The sequence below is a fragment of the Dromiciops gliroides genome, chromosome 1 (genome assembly GCF_019393635.1).
Source record: "Dromiciops gliroides isolate mDroGli1 chromosome 1, mDroGli1.pri, whole genome shotgun sequence".
Lineage (NCBI taxonomy): Eukaryota > Metazoa > Chordata > Mammalia > Microbiotheria > Microbiotheriidae > Dromiciops > Dromiciops gliroides.
Window position 1 is genome coordinate 31,466,984 of NC_057861.1, and position 23,055 is coordinate 31,490,038.

General features: G+C 37.5%; 1 protein-coding gene across 16 annotated transcripts in view; it reads right to left on the reverse strand.

Moving 5' to 3' along the window:
* Positions 1-630: 630 nt before the first annotated feature.
* The window catches only part of CLIP1 (CAP-Gly domain containing linker protein 1), a 144,986-nt gene continuing 122,561 nt past the window's right edge, over positions 631-23,055 (reverse strand). For 9 of the 16 annotated variants that reach the window (XM_043978678.1, XM_043978673.1, XM_043978676.1 and 6 more), the window contains 8 exons: positions 13,740-13,792; positions 10,012-10,032; positions 7,239-7,356; positions 7,000-7,150; positions 5,328-5,365; positions 4,764-4,769; positions 2,992-3,110; positions 631-2,406 (listed from right to left, as the gene is read on the reverse strand). In XM_043978678.1, coding sequence (XP_043834613.1) covers positions 2,181-2,406; positions 2,992-3,110; positions 4,764-4,769; positions 5,328-5,365; positions 7,000-7,150; positions 7,239-7,356; positions 10,012-10,032; positions 13,740-13,792 — 732 coding nt within the window. In that variant the 3' untranslated portion in view covers positions 631-2,180. The remainder of the gene's footprint in view (positions 2,407-2,991; positions 3,111-4,763; positions 4,770-5,327; positions 5,366-6,999; positions 7,151-7,238; positions 7,357-10,011; positions 10,033-13,739; positions 13,793-23,055) is intronic. The other 7 variants (XM_043978686.1, XM_043978672.1, XM_043978680.1 and 4 more) reach the window with 3 other exon arrangements.

Consider the following 23,055-nt stretch of genomic DNA (forward strand, 5'->3'; position numbering starts at 1 on the left):
GTCCAAAGGAGGGTAAGTGGAATGGTGAAGTGCTGGCTGTGAGTGTCATGTCACATGGGGATGGGTTGAAGGAGATGCAGAAGATGCAGAGGAGAACATGATAGTTATCTTCAAGTATCTGAAAGGCTGTCACGCGTAGGAGGGAGTGGATTTCCTCTGCTGGTCCCGGAAGTCAGAACCAAGAGCAGCGAGTGAAATTTCAGAAAGGTCAACTTCCCAACAGTTAATGCTGTCCCAAAGTGCAACAGGGTTGCCTTGGGAGGTGATAGATCTCAAGGAGAGGCTGGAGAGCCACTTGTTGGGTGCTAGAGTTGGGGTTCTGTTGGGGCACAGGTTGGACCAGATGCCAGGTGATAGAACACTGTGCTTACAGATCACATGTCAGGGTAGGTTCTACCACACTGGAAAGGTTTCAAGTTTGGAACCAGTGATGGAATGAATGTGTGTCTGTACTCTGAGAAGCAGATATGCTGCAGGGAATTCAGTCACAGCAGTCTCCAAAGGGGAGGCCTCTCCTAAGGCACGGGGAGGCATTGGGGGAACAAGGAGCTCTATTGGCCTACTAACTGCTTAAAACAATCTGGTAGGACACGAGCCACAACCACTCCCAGAGTAAGCCAGCTTTACCACCACCAACAAAAGAATAGTCCTTTATTAAAGTAGATACAGAACACTCAAGTTGTCCAAAGTTTAATACTGCTTTACATGTTTAGCTTCTTATAACAATTCCTATTATCATACACCTGTAACCCAGACTTTCAGATGATTACAGAAGTGGTTTTGTTTTCTTTAAAAATATATTCATGTGCCAAATATGCAGCTTATAATCTTGGGGGGAAAGGGAATACATCAAAGGCATATATACAACAAATGTAGAAGTAAACCCAACCCATATTGTACACATTGAATGGAAGACACAGTACATTTATTTCTTTACATATTCTATGAGACATTCAAGAGAAGATAAATAATTTGAACTGTTTGAGAAAGTGTTCTGTTGGATGAGGTTTTATATTTTATTTTTGCTATAAGAAAATCCAAAATTATTTATGTTGAATTTCCCAACTTACATTCATCTAAAAACAGTAAACCAGAGAAAGTAGACAGGGAAGGATCAGGGAGAAAGACTGAAAATTGGTTAACCTAAGTGTTTTATTTCTTATTGAGATTTTGCTTCATTAAGTAATTGGCTGCTGGGGAAAATGGCCACAAAAGAGGCGGAGGAATGAATTTCTAGGAAAAAAAAGAATCCTCCAGATGTACAGGTTTTTAAAAGAGACAAATAAACCCCCCTTCCTAGTTGTAAAGCCATGTGGTGCTTTTTCTGGGTTAGGCAGATATGTTGTAATGAACATAAGATTTAACATTTTTTTTTTACTTTAATAAAGTTAAAAACTGGAAAACAAAACTTCCTGTATATTTTTTTTCCCAAAAATAGAGATTTTAAAAAGTATATACACAATATATAGAAGCTGAGATTATGGTAAAATGAAAAAACAAAAATCCCAGGAAGAATAGTAAGTACGCAGCCTCCAGGTCACAAGTTGTCCCCACAGCAACTCCATGGGTCCTCACTTCCTTTTACCTGCTTCATGATTTTATAATTACACAACATATCAAGCCTGAAATAAAGGCACTACTGACATCCAGGTAGCGCAGCACATAGAGCTCATAAATTCTTTGATCAAGAATAAAACATTAAATGAGTAGATGAAAATGCATGATGGAACACTTTTTCAACTCATTCCAGTGTCAAAGCTATTTAAAAAAAAATCTAATTGTACAAATGCAGCCTTGAAACTTTTTAGTGCAAATATGAAAATTAACAGCATAATTTTAAATTTTATTTAAATAAGATAACATAAGGATAGTTCTCTGATCCATGAGATTTCCCTATGGATAATTAACATAATGGCATCTGGTGCAAATGTCTTATTAAATATCAAACAATAAAGAAGACAAATAAGAGGTGACAACTCACCTATTTATTATTTCAACTTTAGCTTGAAGAAAGAATAAAAAGGGTTGTTCATGGAAGATCAAAATATTTTTTTAAAGATTTGTTGAAGGGGTCAAAAAATAACGTGAATCTTCCTGAAGTGTGCACACACAAATGCTGGTGTTACATTGTCCAAGTGTGAGTGCATCTGAAAAAGATAACATTCCTGGCGTGGGGGGCATCAGAAGGTCTCATCGTCATTACAATTGGTTGCCCAGTGCCCAAACATCTCACAGATCTCACAATAGGGCCGCTCTTCACTCCGGCTGCCATGGTGTGTGGAATGGGGAGGATCCTCCGACACCTGGGTCTGGGTGGGACAGTCCTCAGTGTCATGTAGGTCAAAGCAGTCACAAATATCACAGAAAAGGCGAGGTTTCTTTTTGAACTGTTTCTCCTGGTCATCACTGTCATTCCAACAGGAATAAAATAAGAAACGTGGCTTTAGCAATATGCATTTAAGAGGCCATAGCCTTTCCCCTTTTAATTTAAAGTACAAAACAACAATAGCCAGCATTTATTAAGCACCTACTGCGTGCCAGACACTATGCTAAGTGCTTTACAAAAATCATCTCATTTGAACCTCACAACAACCCTGGGAGGTAGGTGTTACAATTATTTTACAGATGAGGAAACTGAGGCAAAGAGACTGAATGACTTGTCCAGGGTCACCCAGCTAGTGTCTGAGGTCATATTTGAACTTGGGTCTTCCTGACTCCAATCCCAGTACTCTGTGTACTATGGTGCTGCCAACTGTGAAAGGAACTATCTTTTTAAATTTATAACATCCTATTATGAAGGCCTCTTCTATTATCTGCTTTTCAAACTGTCTGCTACTCAGAAAATTCATAATTTTCTACCTCTAAAACTTAAACACTTGTGATTGAACAAATTCTAGCTTTGAAAAAAATATGTAACATTCAGTACTCTCCATTTTCATTTTAAAGCACTGGAACCAGTCCTTGTAATAAGTCTGTAATACTATTAAATACCTGTCATAGTTATTCAGGTCATTCCCATTGAGAGCGGCTTCTGACATCATTTCTACCTTCATCTTTAAGTCTTGATTCTTCCTCTGAAGATCCACTATTACCGAATTCAGGAAATCAATCTGGTTCATTTGAAAACAAAAAGGAGAAAAGCAATCATATATAGAAAATGTCTGGGATTCATTAAATGCAGGAGCCCCAGGGAGACATGGTAACATACTACCAGACCATGACTGTAGGGGTTGACATTGGTCATCATCAAACAAATGTGGTCATTAGATGCATTAGAAGTTGTAAGAAACAGGTGCAGACCACCTCAAAATAAGTTCTTTCAGAGGTAGCTTTGATATGACAAAAGCTTTATTGCATTCTCATGAAAATGGACATGCACAGTAAAAACAATCAGTGAGTGAACTTTTGTCATATCAAAGTTGCCTCTGAAAGAATTTGTTTTGGAGAAGGTGGTCTGTACCTGTTTCTCACAAAGTGAATCGTCCAGCTAAGAATCTTAACTTAGGACGACTTAAGGATTTTAAAACCTGAGTTTAAAATTCTGCCTAACAGATTTCTTTCAGTTTCAATGGGACTACATTGATTTTTTTTTTTTAACTGGGCAATGAGGGTTAAGTGACTTGCCCAGGGTCACACAGCTAGTGTCAAGTATCTGAGACAGGATTTGAACTCAGGTCCTCCTGAATCCAGGGCCGGTGCTTTATCCACTGCGCCACCTAGCTGCCCCTGGACTACATTGATTTTTAAAAAGGTTAGTCCAATGTCTCACTGGTTTTAATTTGATAGTGACTGAGTGGGCTATAGCATTTCCTGACTATTCCATGGAATCAAACTGATGGGCTGTGGGATTACTATGGAAAATGACTAGCTGTTTCTTCCAGTAAGAAGAAAGAATTCTCCAATAACCTTGGATTCTCATGAGTCTACTTATGCATATGTGGCACAAGGTAGCACAAGACTTGGCCTTTTTAATTTCCTTTTAGAGTACCTCAACATTTGACCTCATACACACTGGTTTCCATGATAGATTCTCTTCATATTGGAGTTCAGCACCAGGTTAACTGGCACTGTCGGTGTCTACGTTGTAGGAGTGATAGGTCAAAGAAGTGCCGGAGAAATGGGAGGACAGATCAAACTGCAGATGAGAAGAGGGAATGATGGCAAAAGGCACTCTAGCTGGCAAAGGCTGTAAGGCCAATGGAGGCACAGTCTTGAACTGATGAAAGAGCATCCACTGACTCCATCTGAATCGAGGGTTGGCCAAAATAAAATGGGTCACTAGCACTTTTTGTCTCTCCAGCAAATGCTTAATGTCACGAGTAATTCTTCCATGCTATTTAGATAAGCCTAGCTGCTAACATTTAACCAGCACGGAACACAGACCAGCTTTGATTGCTCAGGAGCTCATCATCCATTCTATAAATATATTCTTATCCTCCTTGACTTTATCAGCATTTTTTGGGATGACCCATTATGGAAAAAGCAACAGATCAATATAATCCATCATTGCAGAGTACCCCTCCCAGGATGAGGAGCATTCAGGCCCCCTTAGCACACAACTACCACCATCCATTTTCATTTCCCAAACTAATCGCATATATTTTTAGGTTGCCACCTGGCCAAGAACCTCGTGTCAGGTTTATCATAAGGGAGGAGTGTCTGGGGTGGGGTTCAGTGGAGGATAAAATCATTAAATGGACTGAAGTATAGGGATGGAAACTGCAAATAACCACAGAATAAAAGCTTAGGAAACAGAAACAAACCATTTGCTGAGTGGAAGAAAGTGTAGCCAGCAGCAGACGAAATAGGCAGAAGCAAAGGGGAGGGGAGGGGGGGGAAAAAGAGAAAACACTGTTAATAGGGCATTCCAGCTACCAGAGGCAAACTAAGCAAACAAAGCTAATTCTAGAGGTAGAATTACAGCAGCCCCATATAGACATTTGTTCTTCCCTCCCCACTGCCCCACTCCTTGTGATTAGTAAGAAATGAGTATATTTCCTTGTAGGTAATACTGATAGATATTTATGTAGCATTTTAAAATTTAAAAAGAGTTTAACATATATTATATCATACATAATCAGCCATAGCAGGTCCCAACTCCATTATAGCACCCTAAGCCCCTAATTTTAAATAAAAGATGGATGCTTGCAGATGTAAAATTATATTTTAAAATGTAAAACAGTTTACCTATGTTAGTACTTCATTAAATTTTTTAAAAATTAATTTAATTTTGTTAATCTTGGTTTTTAGAAAATAAATCAGTTTTGTTTTTTTTTCAAAAACATGCTCTACTGAGGACATTATTTTCAAGAAAATAAAGGTTTTACCTGACTCTCTTGAGCTCGCTCTTCCTCTTCAGAATTACCTTAAATGAAAAAGAAAAGAATTTGGAATGAGAGAATTTGATGAGAATACCTCTCCTTGAATAGCAGAGGTTCTTAACCTTTTTGGTGTTACAGACGTCTTAGGCAGTCTGGTGAAGCTTATTTTCAGAATAATGTTTTTAAATATATAAAAGAATGTTATAAAAATGTAAAAAAACCTCTTTGTAGAATGCTTTAAATGCATAAAACAAAAATAATTAGAATTACAAGGGAAATCAATTAAATTGAAAGGCAGTTATCAAAATGTTTTTTGAAACAAGTTCACAGATTCAACTACCCCACCCCCCACCCCCCACCCCCACCCCCACCCCACCGAGGGTATGGACACAGCCACTGGAAGGCACTGGAAAGTTAAGAGAACAGATAACTCTTAGCTGGCTAGAACTCTTAGAAGGGGAATCTCTGGTCGGAGAAGACTGTTCCAGACTGCTAACTTCTGTTCACCTTTGCCCTCTCCTAAACAGAGAATGAATGGTGCCTTGAGGGGAAAGCCCTTGATAGAAGTACACATGAGGGGGCAGCTAGATGGCGCAGTGGTTAAAGTACCGGCCCTGGACTCAGGAGGACCTGAGTTCAAATCCGGCCTCAGACACTTGACATTTACTAGCTGTGTGACCGTGGGCAAGTCACTTAACCCCCGTTGCCTAAAAAAAGACAAAAAAAAAAAAAAAAAAAAAGAAGTACACATGAGCTTGCTGCTGTGACCTGGGAGAAGTTCTGCGAGGGGATATTCTCAGCTCAGGAGATCAGGAGGGTTCTCTTCCTGCAAAAACACATGGCTAAGGCAGCCATTTGTGCCTGCCCATGGAGTCCACAAGAGGAACTCATGTACGATGTTCCTAGCTCCCCACCTCCTGCATCTTTTAACCAGAGAAGGGGGACTTCTTTGGCGGTGCCAACTTTGGAAACTGCTTTATGAGTAAATCCAATTTTAAAGCTCAAGCTTCTAGGGAGACGAGGGGTATTCTTGAGCAGGTTGTCTTTTGGAGAAAGAAGATGAGTGTCAATTAAAGAGTCATCTTGGCTGGGGACCTCTAAGTTCACTGCAGTGAAGAAGAGAATGGAGAAATGGCACATTAAGAGGCCAAAGTCACAATGAAGTTGATATAAATTATCATTGCCTCCGTGCTTGTATGTGCAAACCTGTGTCCACCAAGACAGTATAGCTGTCTCGGCATAAACAGCTCCACTATTTAAAAGAAACATCCATAGGGAGGGCCAGAAGGTCATGGACCTACAACTGGAAGGCTCCTCAGAGGTCATGGTGTCCAACCCCTTCGTTTTAGAGAGGGGCAAAATCAGACCCAGGGAGGTAAATGGACTTTCCCAAGGTCATGTAGGTACTAAGGGACAGAGTCAGAATTTGAACCCAGGTCCTCTGACTCCCAAATCCAACCTTATAGAGCACTGTTTCCTACTTTCCAGTCTATGCTGAATCTGGAGCATCACTATCTCCTTGTTAATGGAGGTTGTAAAGTAAAAGAAGGGTGGTCCATCTTGGGGACTCCTCTAAGCCTGCTGTCTATTCCCTTGGCCTATCGGACATCTATTTGTACTTTGTGTCATACGTGTCCAGGCCGCCCTGCCAGACCGCTCGGCCGCCGTCGCTTCTTACCTCCAAGGCCGCTCAGCTGCCTCTTGTTTTCTTTAAGTTTCAGCTCTAGGTTTTTCACCTTCAGTTCTAGTTTCACCTTATCCGACTCTAACGACTGAACAACTGAATGTAAAGACTTGGCAGAAGCATTTTCCCCCCGGAGCGCCGTGACCTGGAATAAACATCATTTGTAAATACATAGGCGCTGAATTTTAATAAGTGAGGGTGGCGTGAAGACTCATCTTGAGATTGTACCCCACCTCATTTCTGAGTCTTTCCAGTTCTGCGTCCTTCTCTGTGAGCAAGGCACTAGTGATACTGATGGATTTCTGTAAGGAAGCTCTCTCTTCATCAGGGTCTGTTTTGTACACGGATTCTCTAAAAGACCAAAGAAAGTTAAAGAGTTCCAGAAATCAACCAAGAATTATCAACATACACAGACAAGTGTGTACGTATGTTCAAACATTAATAGAAAACTAACTCTGGCAAATCTGAGTTAATTTCTAAGACTACTTAAACAATTTAGAAGAGGGGATTTGTAAGGATATCACAGCTATCACACTGCAAAAGCAGTTGGGGATTTGACTTAAGGCAGAAAAACAACAAGAAAGGTTTACCTATGCATATACATGCCAGAATCTGGGTATCATCGCATCCATTTGAATTTAAGGAACAATGTTAATTGGTTTGGAAGGTGGAGACTCCGAAACTGGGTCAAATAAACAAGTCACCAAAATCTAATTTCGAATTGAATTTTGTTACTTCCTGGAATAATAATTTTCACTCGAGCAACAAAAACCACATGCAAAGCTTAATTATACGGTTGTCATGCAAAGCGCTGTTTATGCTGGAAGTATCTCCTGGTCCTCACTAATTTAAGTTTGCTTATTAAGAAATTTGCACCCACATGTTTTAAGAGGCAAATTGTACCAAGGTAATAATAGCAACAATAGCAACTACTGCCTATGCACAAAGAAAAATTTGGATTATTGCTCAGGAACTGCAAAATCTAATAGGGATATTAAACATTATTGTATAAAGGCCAGAGGAAGTTACAAGTGTTTATTAGGTGAGGTATGATGACAGAGAAGAGACTGATGAGTCACAGAACTTCAACTGTAATTCTAAGCCTCTGATTGACTCACGATCTTTCACTCTGGTAAAAGTATCCTTTAGGTTTTTTCTTATCCATGTGGAAATATTAGAGAGAGCTATTTGAACCCTTTAACGGAAGGAAAGCCTTCAGCTCATAGCCAAGGGAAGAGGTAAGGGGAAAAAAAGGAAGTGCAAAGAGACAGAAAAAGGCCTATACTGGGGAAGTTACAAGACTGAGGGAGGGAAGGGAGAAAATGTGAAAGTCAAGACAATCCAGAAAGAGGTTAGTGTAAAGGGGGAAAACACGATTTGTCTGTGTGAATGGAGGGAACGAGCTGCTATTATAAAAAGAGTGTCCTGGGGGGAAAAGGGGAAGAAAAAAAATTGACCCAGGGATATTTTCTTAACTCACCTACAACCTCGAATCTAAATGGCTTATTTTTCACCAAGATATAGTCATCTTAAGCACGATCAGCCAAATTACATTGAGTTACATCACAAATAGCTAGTGAACAGGACAGGACTCAGTATTGGATACATCCTTCTTATGACAAACTAGAGAATGGAAAAGCTAGCAGGCCCAGGTTAAAAAATGGTAGTCTTTATTTGTATCAATTTAGTGAGACCCATGATATCCAGCACATGAATCACAATAGTATAATGACTCAGGGTAAATCGAAAACCCAAGCAAAGATGAAAATATAAGTGCTGTCTTTAGCTTACACTTATACTCCAGAATGGTAGGTGGTAAGAAAAGAATCTGGGTTTTAAAAGATTTCCTGGCTTGGCTATATACCATGATTTCTTACATCTGCACTGGAGAAGGGCAAGTAAGAGTACGGTCAAATAAATAATGGAATGAGAAAGTTGGGTTTCTGCTGAAGATAAGGACTTACTTTCATTTTATATAAAGTGACTGATTTAAAGTAAAGGTCTTGGAACCTGGCATCAAGTAGACTATTACTCAAAGGATTTAGAAAGAAGGAAATCATACCCCATATCCAAATTCTGTGATTCTCTTACAAGCTACTTTTCTAGGAAATTCATGTAATAACTTACAGTGTCAAAATTGCCTTGAGAGATTAATTTGTTTTATTTCTATCTCACCTTCCTAATGAAAAACATAATTTAAACTGTTTTTCCTGAGAAAATATGGCTACAAAACAGCTGGATTCTCCTATGATTAAGGCTAAAAGTTGACCAGACTTTATGAGATGCCCATCTTGGGGATAGGGGAAAGGAGAAGGAATGAATGAATGTTGAAAAGTGCTCCCCTGTTAAGAGTCCCTCCCTGCCCCTCTCACAAAACTCCCACCTGGCAGGACAACCTCTAGAGAAGATGCCGATTTTGAAAAGGGAGCTAGAGAGAAGCACTTTGTTGTGTAGGTTATTGGAAGAATAATTAATTCTGCTATTTACTGATACTGTTCAAGGGACCAAAATTCCAAAGCCCTCGGAGGCCATCAAATCCTAATCTGGAGAAGTTAAGTACTTATCCAAGGTCACACAGATAGTAAGATGCTAGTATCCCTGTGGCTCTGGTTTAAAAGAAAAGACAAACAGTAGCCCCCTTTACCAAAAAGAAAGGAAAAGAAAAGAAAAGAAAAAGAAAGAAAAAGAAAAGAAAAAGTCTATGTATGTATAGGCAGACCTGAAATACATAACTGTGTGACAGCTCTTTCTTGTGCCAGATCCTAACTGGCAGACCCACATCCAACCTGAGAATTACTGACATTGATAGTACAGCTAACACTCAATCAAATCACAACCATCAGTACGATAATTACGTGAATTCAAACGGCTCCCCTATTATTTTTCAATCAAATACAGGTTAAGGATTGGGCGGGCTAGTGATTTATTATTTTAAGAGGAAACACATTACCCAGATTCTTTTCTTACTACCACAATAGAAATAAATTCCAGTAATGAAGCAAATACCTTAAAGTGTTACTGGGCAAGCTTTAAAAATGCAAGATAACAAGAACCACATGTTAGAAACATGAAGAGAAATGCAAAATACAGTAAGGAGAACTAAATTTGCACTGAAATTCTTTATCATATAAATAAAAAATAAATATATATGTGTGTATATATATATGTATATATATAAATATATAAATACTGCAAAGAGTATTTTACAAAACAAAAGCAAGACACTGAGGGACAAAGGCAGCCAAAAATATATACAACAATTTTTTACTAAAAAAATATAAAAATTATTTATTATAACGTGGATAGACTTTCTTTAGTCTTACCATTAAAGACACACAGATATAGCAAAGGAAGCAAGAGTAGGAAAGGGAAAAGAGAGGAGTGAAATGAGCATTGATAAGTTGCGCAAGCCCAAAGACAGTAAGACACTTAGCAATCCACAATGAGTCTAATGAGCTGAAGAAACATGTAACCCTCCCCCCGACTTTTTAGTTCGTAAATAATAGCATCAAACAGTTATCATTTTCCACGGAAATATTTGCTCCAGGAAGAATCACTGGAGAGGGCAAAAGCAGCTCTTTTCTGGGTTTTTGGCCTTGAAGTTTCTGCCTCAGCGTCATGAAGCTGAGAGAAGCTAGGGAAGTCAATTCATTGCTAAGCTTCGGGTGCTCTCAGAGAGGCTCTCCTGTCTCCAAAGGCCTGCTATCATGGGTTGGGGGTGTAGAAACCACATTCTCGTATGGAATCTGCATTATTACTGGCAATGGTAAGGTTTATTGTATTTTTTTCATCAGATACCTTGGAAACTGCTTGGAAAGCACTTTTAAACAATCGTCTCTCATTTAAACAATTTCACCTACTAAGATGAGAAGATTTTTTAAAATATTTTCTCACTTCACACCGATTGCTACTCAGTGTGCACTGGGGCCAAAAAAGATCACCAACACAGTGCACACGCTTATTAATAATATTAACATGTTTCCCTACCCTAAAGTTTGAAACACTTTTAAAAAGGAGTGACTGATGCGCACACCTCAGATAGCATTTTTGCATAATTCAACAACAACTAAAATGTATGAATTCCAAATAATTTTCTTCACTTTAAAACCAATGGTTCTGAATATGAATAATGCCTTTCAGGATTTCTTCAAAATGATTTTTCTTATAGTTTATTTGGAGTTGAAAGTAGAATTCATATGAAATTTCAATATAATGATCATTGATGCAATTCTGGATTAAACTTGTTTGCATTTTTATTTTTTGGGGGGAGGAGGCGGGACAATGGGGGTTAAGTGACTTGCCCAGGGTCACGCAGCTGTCAAGTGTCAAGTGTCTGAGGCCAGATTTGAACTCAGGTCCTCCTGACTCCAGGGCCGGTGCTCTATCCACTGCAGCGCCACCTAGCGGCCCCCATCAACCAATTTTTAAATTTAGTTGTTTATTGGTGCTCTGCTTCTTGTACCGTTAACTAGATAAAATCCTGGATTTAGCATTGAAAAAGACTTCAGAGACTATCTACAATTAGGGAAACAGACCCAAGGAGGTTAAGTAAACTTCCTAAGGTCACTCAAGTGCTCAAACTTTGGAGGTTCTGAATTCTAGTCCTTGGAATCTTTCCACTGAAGGCACAGATATTCTCTCAAGTTACTTGCAAAAGGATGCCTTAAGATCCCTTTAGTTGTTTGTTTGTTTGTTTGTTTTGGGGGGGGGGAGAATGAAGGTTAAGTGACTTGCCCAGGATCATGTGTCTGAGGCCGGACTTGAACTTAGGTCCTCCTGAATCCAGGGCCAGTGCTTTATCCACTGTGCCACCTTGCTGCCCTTAATTGTTTTTTGTTTGTTTGTTTTAAATATAAGTATTCTATCAAATTTATTTTGGAATATTTTACTAAGTGAATTTATTTAGCAGTTACACATGTAGAGTCGAAGACAATTCATTTATAGCACTGACTACAAGCTGACATTTAGGAGCACAATTAATTAGTCAAAATAAATTTGTATTGAGATTTCCAAAAAGAAAAAAATTCTAGAAAGATTTTAAAAATTATATAACACCTGGAATTGGGCTTTTAGAGTGTCTCCGCATTAGAAGTTACCCATTCCTAGGGGAAAAATTTATATTTATTGTTCTATTTTATTAAATATGCCAAGGGCAGTGTAAATGGGGAAAAGTGAGAGAGAGAGATTTTCATATGTCCCCAAATCTGGTCTTTTTATAATATGAGCATATTTAATTAATTGAAAAATTTCATGGTGAAACATGAATTACAGAAACATCTTTACATAATTTTCTTTTTTTAAAAAAATTATACTTCCATCTGTATTCAGATACCATTAGTTCTTTCTCTGTAGATGGATTATAATTTCCTTTTGTCAAGCAAATAAGGGCTGATAAATATGACTGACTCCTAAAGTTAATCAAAGTCATTTAGAGAAAAAATGCCGAGTTAATATATTTTTTTAAAAACCCAAAGACTCTTAGAAATTATGTCAGCACATTATTTATAAATTCACTTGCAAAAAAAAAACTGTAAAGGAACAAGCACCATTTATCTTTTCCTAGTCTCCTGAGAGTTTAGGTGAAGAGCTTTTTCAGAGAGAGAAATTGGGGTCCTGATGAATTTTTCTTGAAGGCTTTGCTTTTATTTCCCAAAATGTATAGCCTGCTACAATGTGGACAGTTGCCACCAGTTCATTAAGTCAGCCTAGTAGCACTCCACTTGAATTGGCCCATGTCTCAGCCTGCCTCGCTTAGGATGCAAATTTCGATTTTGTGTTTAAACTCCTTCAAATCAACCTAATATAATTTACAATGCAATTTACGGAGCTGACACACTCCCTGAATAAAGCACAGCAATACCTAGGCAGGATGTCATGCTCACGAGAGGTGGCCCTGTTAGTTGGGGAAAAAAGGTGATGCCAGTGGAAAATTTCATCTGCTCTGGCAATAAAAGGCCAAAACTTAAAAGCATGGAAGATTATTCCATAGTTAGGCTGCTCTCCCCAAAGGGAGCATCTTTAAAAATCAGACATAAATCTAGTTTTATTGGCTAGACAACCATTCTCCTTTAGCATTCTGACTGCAGTACTAAGCAGATGGAAACAAGCTGCCCATTCAGTAAAAGCAGACAGTGATTCCATTAGGGTGCACAAGCACCAGGCTTCTGAAGAGGTTATATTACCAGGAGACGGAGTTCACTGCTCCTCAAAATAACGATTAAAATAATCTTGGGTTGCCACTGTTAAAATCTTATTACGAAAACATAAGACTATTAAAGTTCTTTTAAAGAAAATGAATTGGAACCATACAAATGATTTGTTTTCAATCATTCAATCAATAACTATGACTGAAAATGCCACTTTAAATAAAATACTTTTAATACCAGGTTTTGCACAAGATTCTGGTGCTTCACAGAAAATTAAATGGTATTTTTTGTTATATCGAACAGTACCTGTGTGATATAGAAGAGAACTTGCAAAGTACAACTATCTCAATAAGCACAACTGAATGAATAGGCCTTAACATTTTTGTTGCTCTCTCTCAAGTTTGAATGCTAACGGAAGTGAAAATATTTGCATTTAATTTTTTTTTCACTATTTTAGTTAGGAATACCAAACTACCATCATGTACTTTACTAGGTATAAGAAACTTTCCTGTTATTACTTTTAAAGAAAGTCCCAATACTGACAATAATAACCATACTGAACAATCTATTATAAAAAAAATACCTTACCTCTTTTTCATTTCTAACAGCTGGTTATTGAGTACAGATCTCTCGCCCTCCAGCTAAAAAGTAAAAGAAAAACCATAAAACGGTTAATATCATGAGCCTTTGTCAAAGACAACAGAACCCTAGGCTCACTGCATGATATTAGTCATTTACCTTTCTGAGTCTCAGTTATCACAACTCTAAAATGAGGGAATGGAAGTGTGCATGAATTTTATCTAAGCACTTGATTATAAACTCCATGAGGAAAGGACCGGGTTTTACTTAACTTAGTATATATCCCAGGGCCCAGCACAATGTTCTTCAAACAGTGGGTATTTGTTGAGTTAAACTGAATTGATTTTATTTGTAGCTTTATCACCAATAATTTTACACATGCCAATCTGAACTTAAAAGCATTAAATAGCAAATAGAAGAATTTTTTAAAAAGGCTTTTTACAAAGACTTCTACCAAAAGTCCCAAAATAATGCAAAAACAAACATGTGAAGCTCTAAATTTCCCTAAATGAGTGACAAATTTCAATATAAAGAACAAGGACTCTTCAAACACCTGAATTTTTAGGCTACTAGGTGCTATTGATGGTTTAAAAAAAATATGTTGGGGGGGGCAGCTAGATGGCACAGTGGATAAAGTACTGGTCCTGGATTCAGGAGACCTGAGTTCAAATACCGTCTCATACACTTGACACTTACTAGCTGTGTGACCCTGGGTAAGTCACTTAACCCTTATTGCCCCACAAAAAACCAAAACAAAACAAAATATGTTCTAAAATTTCAGTGAGAATGTTAAACTTAACCAAATTTCAGGCCCATATACATCTTACCATAACCTGATCATGTTGGAGGGGTTTATGTACATACCTTCACCAATATAGAAATATGTTATGAGAATAGATAAAATATACCTTTTGCCTTCTTAGTTAAAATTTTTTTTACTTCCAAGTTCTCTATCTCCCTTTCCCCCTCCCCCACCTATTGAAAAGGCAAGAAAAGCAAAGCCCATCATGAATATGTATAAATCAGGCAAAGTGAATTTCTACATTAACTGTGTTCTTGCCATGCTAAAAAAAAGAAAAAGAAAGAAAAAGAGAAGAAAATATACTTTAACCTATACTCTAAGTCCATCAAGTTCTCTGTCTGAAATTATCCTTTCCTCATTTCTTCGAGCACAACAGTATTCTACCACATTCATACACCACCATTTTTTTAGCTATTCCCCACTGGATGGGAGTCTCCTCAGTTTCCTATTCTTTGCCACCACAAAAAGAGCTGGTGTAAATATTTTTGTACATCTAGGTTCTTCCTCTTCCTTTGATCTCCTTGGAGTATTAGTATTGCTGGGTCAAGGGGCACATGGAGTTAAACAGATGGGGGGGGGGCGCGGCACAGTTCCAAATGGCCTTCCAGGATGGTGCTCCATAAACAATACATCAGCGTATCATTTTTCCTACACCCTTTTCTGCATTTGCCATTTTTGGGGGGTTATTTTAGACAATTTAATGAGTATGAGGTAGTACCTCAAAGTTGCTTGAATTCGTATTTCTCTAATTATTAATGATTTAGAACATTTTTTTCCACATGGCTATTGAAAGCTTTGATTTCTTGCCCTGAAAACCACCTATTATATCCTTTGACCATTTATCAATTGGGGAATGACTCTTATTCTTATAAATTTGATGTAGTTCTCTATATATTTTAGAAATGAGACCTTTATCAGAGAAATTTGCTGCAAAGATTTCCCCCCTTTTTCTACTTCTCTTCAAATTTTCTGCAGTCAAAATTATCCATTTTACCTCCTGTGAACCTCTCTATCTTTTTTGTTTAGTGATGAAATTTTCCCCATTCATAGATCTGACAGGCAATTTCTTGTACATTCCATTAATTTGTTTATGATACCACTCAATGTCTAAATCATGTGCCTATTTTGTGCTTATCTTGGTAAAAGGTGTGAAATGCTAATCTCTATCTCTATCTCTATCTAATTTCTGCTAGACTGCTTTCCAGTTTTCCAGTTTTTGTTGAATAATGAGTTCTTTCCCCAGTAGCTAAACTCTTTTGGTTTCTATTCTCTTTTATTCCTGTAAATATATTTCTATAAATACTGCATTAATCTGTTTTGCTGCTCAACTTCTCTATTTCTTAAATAGTACCCAATAGCTGTACAGTAGTGTGAAATCTAGTACTACCAGACCCCCCCCCTTCCCATTTTTTTCTTCATCAATTCCTTTCATATTCTTGACATTTTTCTGTAAAGAAATTCTTTAGGAGTTTGATTAGTGTGGCACTGTATAAGTAAATCAAGTAATAGTGTCATTTTTATTATGTTAGCGCAGCCTACCTATGTTCAGTTAATTAGATAGGTATTTATTTGTGCAAAGTGTTTTGTAATTATAGTCATATAATTCCTATGTTTCTTGGCAGGCAGAACTCCCAAGTATTTTACATTGAGAAATTCCACTTAAAATAACTACAGACAATCTCTTCCCCCTGGATTTTGTAACCATTTCTAGTATTTTGTTTTTTAAAAATTGCATCAATATTCATTAGGGAAATTGGTATACTTTGGCTCCCTTTGATTTAGGTATTAAGACTATATTTGTTTCATAGGAGAAATCTAGTATGACCCCCTCTTTATTATCAGAGGTCCTCCTGAATCCAGGGCTAGTGCTTTATCCACTGCGCCACCTAGCTGCCCCCATATTTTTAAGTTTTATTTTAGACATATACAAAAAGAGGGAAAAAAGAACATTTCCATTTACACAGCATACATAAAGAATTCAATATAAAACCATGAATTTCCATTTCAGACTGTTACTTTTTTTTTGGAAACCTATGTAATAAATACACATTGTTTTCAAAGGTACCCAGTTTTTCTGTGCTTCCTTGTGTTTTTGTTTGTTTGTTTTCTGCTGTGTACTTTTTTTTTTCCTTTTTCCCTCTCCACCTCACAATAGAGAATGGTACAATTAAACATGAACACATATATATGTAAAGATATAAATATACACTTATGCATAAAACCATACCATACATATTTCTAATTATCGTTTCTTTCTTTGGAGGGGGATAGCATCTTCCATCATGGGTCCTTTCTAATTGGTTTGAGTATTTATTATACTCAAGATGAATGAGTCATTCAAAGTTGTTATTCAAATAACATTTGTTGGGGCAGCTAGATGGCGCAGTGGATAGAGCACTGGCCTTGGAGTCAGGAGTACCTGAATTCAAATCCGGCCTCAGACACTTAACACTTACTAGCTGTGTGACCCTGGGCAAGTCACTTAACCCCAAATGCCTCACTAAAAAAACCCCCAAAAAACAAATAACATTTGTTATTATGCACATTATTCTCTTGGTACTGGTCATTTCACTTTTCATTTTTTCATGTAAGTCTTTCCATGTTTTTCTAAAAGCAACCAGCTCATCATTTCTTATAACAGCAATATTCCAATATGCTACAACTTGCTTAGCCATTCCACAATTTGAAGGACATTTATCAATTTAACGAATCTGATATATGTAAGATGATATCTCAGTTGTTTTAATTTGCAACTTTAATCAATAATGATTTAGAGCATTTTTTCATATGACTACATATAGTTTTGATTTCTTTACCAAAAAACTGCCTATTCATATTCTTTGACCATTTATAAATTGTGGGATAACTCATATTCTTATAAATTTGACAAATTTCTTTACATTTTGAGAAATAAGATCTTTGACTGAGACTATCTGTGAAATCCGCTCTCCCAAATTGTCTGCCTTTCTTCTAATATTGGCTACATTGGTTTTATTTGTATAAAAACTTTAAAATTTAATATATTCAAAATCTTCCATTTTATACCTCACAATTCACTCTCGTTTATTCATAAATTGTTCTCCTATCATGAGTCTGATAGGTAATACATTTCATGTATCCATTTTGACTTTATCTTGGTACATGGTTTAAGATACTGGTCTATACCCAATTTCTGTCATTCTGTTTATTTCTTTAGAATTTTCCCTAAGTTACATGTAAAAACAAATTTTCAGGTCGATTTTTAAAACTTTGTGTTCTAAATTCTCTTCCTCCCTCCTTCCCCACTTCCCCTTAAGAACTCAAGCAATTCAATATAAATTATACATGTGCAGTCATGCAAAACATTTCCACATTAGTCAGGCTGTAAAAGAAAACAAACTGACAAAAAAGTTATATTTCAATCTGTATTCAGATACCATCAGTTCTTTCTCTGTAGATGGATTGCATTTTTCATAAGTCCTTCTGATAGCATCCTGCTCACCATTTCTTTCTTTTATTTTTTGTGAGGCAATTGGGGTTAAGTGACTTGCCCAGGGTCACATAGCTAGTAAATGTCAAGTGTCTGAGGCTGGATTTGAACTCAGGTCCTCCTGACTCCAGGGCTGGGGCTCTATCCACTGCGCCACCTAGCTGCCCCGTGCTCATCATTTCTTACAGCACAATAGTGTTCCGTCCAAATCTCATCCCACAATTTGTTCAGCCATTCCCCAATTGATGGGCATCACCCCAATTTCGAATTCAACTTTTAAAAAAAATCTCTTTTAAGATACCAACCTAGTAGTGGTATTGTTAGGTTAAAGAGTAATACGCCCAATTTCTGTCAGACTGCTTTTACAGCTTTCCTAACAATTTTTACCAAATAATGAATTCTTATCCCCAAAACTTAAATCTTTACATTTAACAAATACAAGATTAGGGGGCAGCTAGGTGGCACAGTGGATAAAAGCACCGGCCCTGGATTCAGGAGTACCTGAGTTCAAATCCAGCCTAGGACACTTAACACTTACTAGCTGTATGACCCTGGGCAAGTCACTTAACCCCAATTGCCTTACCAAAAAACAAACAAACAAAAAAAACCAAATACAAGATTGCCATAATCCTTTGCTACTGTATATTTTATGTCTACTCTGTTCCACTGATCTACCTTTTTACTCCTTAATGAGTACTGGATCGTTTTAATATTTATGGCCTTTTATAGTTTGAATTCTAGTACTGCTTATCCTCCTTCCTTTACATTTTTCATTAGTTTCTTTGAAATTCTTAACCTTTTGTTCTTCTAAATGAATTGTTATTTTTTTCTGACTCAGTAAAATACATTTTTAGTAATTTAATTGGAATGGCATTGAATAAATTAGGCAAAATTGTCATTTTTAAAATACTGGCTTTGCCTCCCCATTAACAACTAATATTTCTCCAATTATTTGTTTGTTTATTTATTTGCAGGGCAATGAGGGTTAAGTGACTAGCCTAGGGCCACACAGCTAGCAAGTGTCAAGTATATGAAGCCAGATTTGAACTCAGGTACTCCTGAATGTAGGGCCAGTGTTTTATCCACTGCACCACCTAGCTGCCCCCTCCAATTATTTAAATCTAGCTTTCTTTATATACTGTTTTATAATTATGTTCATGTAGTTCCTGGGTCTGTTTTGGCAGGTATACTCTCAGGCTACAGTTATTTATTTTTTTTTTTTTGGTGAGGCAATTGGGCTTAAGTGACTTGCCCAGGGTCACACAGCTAGTATGAGTTAAGTATCTGAAGCCAGATTTGAACTCAGGTCCTCCTGAATCCAGGGCTGGTACTCTATCTACTGCGCCACCTAGTTGCCCCCTACAGTTATTTTAAATGGGGTATCTCTTATTATCTAATCTTGAAGGGTTTTGCTGGTGATATATAATATAAAAATGCTGATGATATGATATGATATGGACTTATTTTACATTCTACTACTTTGCTAAAATTTTTGTTTTGACTAATCTTTTAGTTGAATCTTTAGGATTTTTCAGATATATCATCATATCACTTACAAAAAGAGATAGTTTATTATATCATTTCCCATTCTGATTTCTTCAATTTCTTTTTCTTCTCTTATTGCTACTGTTAGCATTTCTAATACAATATTGAATAATATTGGTGACATACATTGTAGTTTCCTTGTTTATCTCTCTTAATTAAATCTATTTTAGCTTTAACTTTGTCTGAGATTATGATTGCTAACCCCTGCTTTTCTTATATTTGCTAAAGCATAATAAATTCTACTTTACCCTTTCATTTCATCTGTGTGTCTCTCTGCTTCAAGCATATTTCTTGTAAACACCATATTGTCTGATTCTGCTTTCTAATTCCATTTTGCTTTCCATTTTATGGGTAAATTCATCCCATTCACATTCAAAATTAGAATTACTAGTTGTGTATTTCCCTCCATCCAATTTATCTTCTCACCCTGTTTACCCAATCCCTTGTCACATAGTTTAATTTACTTGGGGGGGCGGCAGGGCAATGTGGGTTAAGTGACTTGCCCAGGGTCACACAGCTAGTAAGTGTCAAGTACCTGATTCAGGATTTGAACTCAGGTCCTCCTGAATCCAGGGCCAGTCAGTTTAATTTACTTCTTTTTTTTTTTCTTTTTTTTTTTTTTTTTTATGGGGCAATGGAGTTAAGTGACTTGCCCAGGGTCACACAGCCAGTAAGTGTCAAGTGTCTGAGGCCGGATTTGAACTCAGGAACTCCTGAATCCAGGGCCGGTGCTTTATCCACTGCGCCACCTAGCCGCTCCAGTTTAATTTACTTCTAACCTTGTCCTCCCATTCCTTAATCTACCCACCCTTCTGAGTCCCTCCCTTATTATCTCCCCTCACCCCCCCCACCTTAATCTACACAGCCCTTTAAAAGCACCTCCCTTACCCTCTCCCCTGCCCTCTAATTCCTAATCTATATACTTAGAATCTAGTCAACTATAAATCAGCCAGTAATCCAGTCAAATCAGCTAGTAATCGACTCAGGTGGGCTCCTGAGTATCTGCCAAATCTCATCTATCACATTCCATTATCTTGATAGTAGATAGTATGTTTCTCCTCAATAGTCTTTTGGGATTGTCTTGGATCAATGTATTGGTGGTTTTTTTGTTTCTTTGTTTTTGTTTTTTTTGGGATCAATGTATTGTTGAGAATAGTTAAGTCATTCACAGTTCTTCATAAAACAATATTGCACAATGTTCTCTTGGTTCTGCTTACTTCACTATACATCCGTTCATACAAGTCTTTCCAGGCCTTTCTGAAATCATCCTGCTTGTCATTTCTTATAGCACAATAATATTCTGTCACCATCATATACCACAGCTTGTTTAGACATTCTCCAATTGATGGGCGTTCTTTTGATTTCTAATCCTTAGCCACCACAAAAAGAGCTGCTATAAATATGGTTGTACAAATAGATCTTTTTCTCTTTTTGGGAATGTCTTTGGGATATAAACCTAGCAGTGGTATTGCTAGATTAAACGGTATGCACAGTTTTATAGCCCTTTGGGCATAGTTCCAAAATGCTCTCCAGAAATGGTTGGATCTTAGCATCTTATAATATCATTAGCTTCCCCATGTCCAATTCTAGTTTTCTTCCTTAAGTTTTTGAATCTTTTTTCCCAATTGAATGACTTTCTTTTTTCTTTTGTTTTGGTGGGACAATGAGGGTTAAGTGACTTGCCCAGGGTCACACAGCTAGTAAGTGTGAAGTGTCTGAGGCTGAATTTGAACTCGGGTTCTCCTGAATCCAGGGCCAGTGCTTTATTCACTGCACCACCTAGCTGCTCTGGGATGACTTTCTTTTCATATTTTTCTTGGATTGCTCTTATTTTTTTCTCTTAATTTTCCCCTCAATCTCTCTTATTTGATTTTTGAAGTTCTTTTTGTGCTTGCGACAATTTGATGTTTCTCTTTGAATAAGGAGTACCTTTATAAACTTCACCATCATTTTTTATTTTTATTTTGTTTTGCTCTAGTCCCAGGATTTGGGGAATGGTGTTCCAGGCCTCAGGTCCTTCTTACCCTTATTTTCTGAGCTCTGTCTGGGGGGCCAACCTCAGGCATTCTTCTCTACTCCTAAGCCATGGAGAGGGCCCCCAGTCATACCGTCCCAAAAAATGTTCATGGTCTTCGTGATCTGAGACTGTAAACTTCAGCTCTCCCCTCTGCCCTAGAGCCAAAACCAGGGACTCAGCTCTCCTGCAAGTGCCCACAGTCAATAGGGGGTCTTGCTCCTTTGCTACCACATTCACTGGCTGTGTGCTCACTCCTTCTTGTCCACAGCTCTAGTCCAGGACTCCGTCTGGTCAAAACAGCTAGGCAGTCAATCCTTCCCCACTCAGCTTCCCACCCCTACACTGTTTAGGAGGAGAGTTCTTTTGGTCAAAGCTGCCTCACTTATCTAGCTGCCCCCAAGGGCTTATTTGCTGGTTTGGTGGGGTCTACCTGGAGGGGTTTGCAATTCCTAACAGTCAAACCCTCTTCCCCTGGAAGCAGGGTCTTTCCTGGGGTCCTTTCAAGTTTCCTGAAGAAGACAACTTCTTTACCCTGACTTAATCTGTTTCTCATGTTCTATGTTCACTCTGAGGGAATGTTCTGTCTCTTGTGGGGTAAATGTGGCGAGCCTGGAATTTTCTGACCTACTCCACCATATGCCCAGAATCCTTCCCCTTCTTTACATAAATTTTTTTCCATATAAATATTTTATAGTTACATGTAGAGATAGTTTTCAACATTTGTTTTTATAAGATTTCTAGTTTCAAAATTTTCTCCCTCCCTCCCCGAGACAGTAAGTAATCTGATATAGGTTATATATATGCAATCACATTAAACATATTTCTGCATTAGTCATCTTATGAGAGAAGAATCAGAGTAAAAAAGAAAAACCTCAAAAAGAAAAATAACAGAAATAGTATGGTTCGATCTGCATCTAGATTCCACAGTTTTGTTTTGTTTTGTTTTTTTGCAGGGCAATAAGGGTTAAGTGACTTGCCCAGGGTCACGCGGCTAGTTAAGTGTCAAGTGTCTGAGGCTGGATTTGAACTCAGGTCCTCCTGAATCCAAGGCCAGTGCTTTATCTACTGCGCCACCTAGCTGCCCCCACAGTTTTTTGTTTTTTTTTCCTTGGATTTGGAGAGCATTTTCTATCATGAGTCCTTTGGAACTATCTTGGACCACTGTATTGCTGAGAAGAATCAAATCTATCCCAGTTTTACATATATTTTCAAACAATTTATATAGTATTATAATGAAATGTTCTATTTGATAGAATTGACTTATAAATCCTTCTAGTTCAGGAGGGTTTTGTCTTGGGCTTCATTTACAGCTTGTTCTGCATGACTACACATGTATAACATATATTGAATTGCTTGCGTTCTTAAGGAGGGGTAGAGAGGAAGGGAGGAAGAAAATTTGTAAGACAAAAGTTTTTTAAATCACCGTTAAAATTGTTTTTACATGTAATTTGGGGGAAAAATAAAATTCTAAATAAATGGGGGGAAAAATAAA